The sequence below is a fragment of the Trichechus manatus genome, unplaced genomic scaffold (genome assembly GCF_000243295.1).
Source record: "Trichechus manatus latirostris isolate Lorelei unplaced genomic scaffold, TriManLat1.0 scaffold00037, whole genome shotgun sequence".
Taxonomy (NCBI): Eukaryota; Metazoa; Chordata; class Mammalia; order Sirenia; family Trichechidae; genus Trichechus; species Trichechus manatus.
Window position 1 is genome coordinate 9647971 of NW_004443973.1, and position 4390 is coordinate 9652360.

Consider the following 4390-nt stretch of genomic DNA (forward strand, 5'->3'; position numbering starts at 1 on the left):
CCCATCAGCAGCAGCAGTAGGGCTACCCATCCATCTGCTGGGCAACAAGTAGGCCAGGCTAAAGTTCAGTTCTGTGAGGTTTCACACATTCTGCTGCAGAGGGAGAACCTGCTGCCCCAGGTATAACTTGCCTCCCCAGAACCCCTTTCGGTTCCCTGGGTTCCACCAAGAAATGGGATTCTGGGGCATGATATGAGGCAGCTATTTCTTGCTTGGCAGCCTCTAATGGAAATATTTGCCACTTGGCATAGTAACATTAAGGTGCCAAGGTCACACAGGAAATTCTGCCGGAAAAAAAAAAAAACAGAATCTAGAATAATGCTTTGAGAACATGCTGGTCACCCTTGGGTTTCTGTGGGTTGTTGTGTTTCTTCTTTGTGACTTCCTAGGAGAGAAGATGACTCTGAGCATCTCTGTCTTGCTGTCCTTGACTGTGTTCCTTCTGGTCATCGTGGAGCTGATCCCGTCTACCTCCAGCGCTGTGCCCCTGATTGGGAAATACATGTTGTTCACCATGGTGTTTGTCATCGCATCCATCATCATCACTGTAATCGTCATCAACACTCACCACCGCTCACCCAGCACGCACGTCATGCCTGAGTGGGTGCGGAAGGTGGGCAAAGCCCCTGCAAACTGCATACAGGGCAGTGTTCCGTTTAGGATGTGTGACTGTAGGACTTTATCTTAGAAAATTAATAGTTACTCCGGTTTGACATGCATAAACTTGTTGGCTTTATTGCAAAGTAGTCATGGCAAGGCACACAAGTAAGACATCCCCACAACATTCATTTAAAACCAGAGAATCAGAATTAACAATTACAATGTTAGTTCAATGACTAGAGTCCAAATCTTTAGACTTCAAGCTTTTACTTTTAATGAGAGGTCTCAGGAGGAAGGTTTAACCAGCTCAAACTTGGCAGAAGTCCCTCGTAGCTAGGGTCCAAGGTTGACAGCAGTGGGCAGAGTCTAAGCAGTCTCTTGATGTTTACCCCTGGCTTTTCTCAGACAGTGAGCAGAAATTTAGGATTTATATGATAATTTGTCACCTTGGCTCCACAAACAAGGGCCAGTATGATGTAAAGACTAGCATGTTATGTCTTTTCTCTAGGATTTAGAGATTAGCCGAATGACGCATCTTTTCTTCAAGGTTAGGGATTAAGGAGGTTGCTTAGATTTATGTCTCAAGGCTAGCTTACAAAGATTAACTATGTTATGTCTTCTTTTATCACAGCATGTCAGGTCAAAGTCAGCTTAAAAGTTATTTACCACGTTCTTCACATATTTCCATGTCTAAGTTCAGAAACTTTCTAAATAACTTTCTTACAATTTACAGATTTTTAATGACTTACAGTTAATGTTAGAGAGCCTCACAAATAGACATATTTCTATTTCTAAGTTCATATTATGAATGTTTATACATATGTATTTTGAAAGCATAATAGTGATTTATAACTTATAGGATTTAAGATCATTATGAAAACATACAGAACAACATGGACAGGAGGCTCCCCTACACGTAGCCAATGGAATCCAGCTAACACTGTGGGTACTTAGGAACTGAAAGTCCTTTCTGGGCTATAGGAGATTTTTGGAAGGAACTTTCTTTGGCCTCTTTCTAGAATGAATAACTCATGTACTGTTGCCTTCCCAGAGAGAGAAGGAAAACAGGATTAACAAATACCACTCCAAATTCAAGATGAAAGAATCTCTTTGATTAGAGAGGATTAATAAGTCTGCTGTCATTTTATTCAAATGCTGTGAAATTCTTGAGATTTCTGTGTGTATATCTTCTATTTTATGAACAGCCTGCTTATTTTTTGCTAGTAGAGTCATCTACTGAGAACTAGGAAAAGGGTTAGAGATGGAGGTAGGTGGGGGCTTGATAAGAGATTGTCTAAAAGTGAGTTTAGTGAGGAACTTGGTCTCAAATGTTTACATTATTGAATTTTAAAATGTGTTAATAGACAATATCACACAGTATAAAACTTCATAGAGACACTAAAGTCCAGGGTCTTTTATGCAGAATGCAAAAGATTTGTCCAGAGTTGAGAACTACCGCTTGCGATGTACTCTATTTGGAGAAGATTAACAGCCCCTGCTTCTATAAAGACTGCTAGGCAATTCCTAGCAATACCTATGTTGCAGTTTCTTCAGGACCAAGAAATGGAAGAGAACACTCTAGCTGTTTCATGAGGCCAGAAGCCTATATATTTTGGGAGAGAGTGGCCTCTCTTTAACCATAGGACCTTGAGAACAAATTGCTGGGGCCCCTCCCAGGACCTTAGATGAAGCAGGTGCCTGTAGGGGCTCCTGAAGCTTGAACTTCAGTGGTTTCTTGTGAGTCCAATGGCTGCACACAGGCTCCCTCCTCTGGTGAGCTCCTCACATTACAGAACCATTGCTGTTAACCATGATAACTTGACAAATCACAAGATATATATGTATGAAGGAATCTTTGAGAAAATCTAGTATAGTCCTCTTATTTTAAAGACAAGGAGGCTGAGGCCCAGAGAAGTTGAATGACTCGCCCAAGGTCGCATTGCTAATTACAAAACAGAATTTGATGCTTGTTCCCTGAACAATAATTCTCACATGTGGATTTCTTTTTTATGTTAGGTTTTTATCGACACTATCCCAAATATCATGTTTTTCTCCACAATGAAAAGGCCATCCAGAGAAAAACAAGACAAAAAGATTTTCACAGAAGACATTGATATTTCTGACATTTCTGGGAAGCCAGGGCCTCCACCCATGGGCTTCCATTCTCCCCTGATCAAACACCCGGAGGTGAAGAGTGCCATCGAAGGTGTCAAGTACATCGCAGAGACCATGAAGTCAGACCAGGAGTCCAATAATGTAAGCTTTGGGCTAGAAATCCTCACCTCTGGGTTGAACTGATCAAAAGCACAGGCGCAGATGGATGGGTTTGGCTAGGATTTGGTAGGTTGACATTCAAAAGGCAGCTACTAACCTAAGACGTGCCTTGATGAGCACCTCTAGACCACCTTAGTAAGTCATCCCATTCTGAATAATCTATTCAAAAAATAAAGGTCATAATGGGTCCCTGGGTGGTGTAAATGGTTAACACACTCAACTGCTCACCAAAAAATTAGCAGTTAGAGTCCACCAAGAGGCACCTCAGAAGAAATGCCAACCCAAAGCAGTCTCCATAGAAATATTGATAACATATGAGAAAATTCCATGGAGCACAGTTCTACTCTGGCACACGATGGGTTGCCATGAGTCGGAATCTACTCAATAGCAACTGGTTTTAATGCCAGCTAATGGAGTTGAGGACAATAGAAGGGCTTTTGGTGATGAACAGCATGAACGTTGTTGTTAGGTGCCATTGAGTTGGTTCCGACTCATGGTGACCCCATGTACAACAGAATAAAACACTGCCCAGTCCTATGCCATCCACACAATCATTGCTATGCTTAAGCCCATTGTGGCAGTCACTGTGTCAATCCATCTCGTTGAGGGTCTTCCTCTTTTTCATTGACCCTCTACTATACCAAGCATGATGTCTTTCTCCAGGCACTAATCCCTCCTGATAACATGTACAAAGTATGTGAGACGTAGTCTCGCCATCTTTGCTTCTAAGGAGCATTCTGGTTGTACTTCTTCCAAGACAGATTTGTTCGTTCTTTTGGCAGTCCATGGTATATTCAATGTTCTTCACCAACACCACAATTCAAAGGCATCAATTCTTCTTATTAGGAGACCAATAAACATCTTCAAGAAATTCTGTCTAACGCCCTCTTCTCTCCCAGGCGGCCGAAGAATGGAAGTATGTTGCAATGGTGATGGACCACATCCTCCTTGGGGTCTTCATGCTAGTCAGTATCATTGGAACCCTGGCTGTGTTTGCAGGTCGGCTCATTGAATTAAATCAGCAAGGATGAGCAGAAAGCTGAGCCGGGCCTAGCTCTGCCCCAGGATGAGCCCGAGCAGAAGAAAGGAGAGGAAGAGTTATCTACTTTGAGTTGCTTTCATTTATCAACCATTTAATTTTCTCTATTTATTATTATGATAATGTTATGTTTACATAAGGTGATGGTCTCAAGCTGTTTTTATATTGCTTCTCCCTTTCATCCTGTGTGCCTACCTGGAGAGTAAACCTTTGGCAGTAAAAGAAACTGTTGCTTTCCAATGGCATCTCGAAGATTTCTGCCCAGGATGGTTTTATGTTTGTGTTTATATTTTAAGAAAAGAGTGTATCCTTTGCTTTGTCATGGAGCCACTTTCATACCTACTAGGAAAGCCCCATCTACCAGTACCAAATAGATAAAGCAATTGGTTTAGAGAGATAGGAAGAAGTAGAAAGAAAATGATAAATTCCACAATGGCCACCAAAATGAAAACTGCATCAAAAATCCATGTTTTAAGG

At 41.6% G+C, this 4390-nt stretch overlaps 1 protein-coding gene across 1 annotated transcript in view; it reads left to right on the plus strand.

The window, feature by feature from the left end:
* Window positions 1–4141, plus strand: part of CHRNA1 (cholinergic receptor nicotinic alpha 1 subunit) — an 18006-nt gene extending 13865 nt beyond the window's left edge. The window contains exons 7-9 of the mRNA XM_004375490.3: window positions 390–613; window positions 2617–2856; window positions 3774–4141. Coding sequence (XP_004375547.1) covers window positions 390–613; window positions 2617–2856; window positions 3774–3905 — 596 coding nt within the window. The 3' untranslated portion in view covers window positions 3906–4141. The remainder of the gene's footprint in view (window positions 1–389; window positions 614–2616; window positions 2857–3773) is intronic.
* Window positions 4142–4390: the final 249 nt, after the last annotated feature.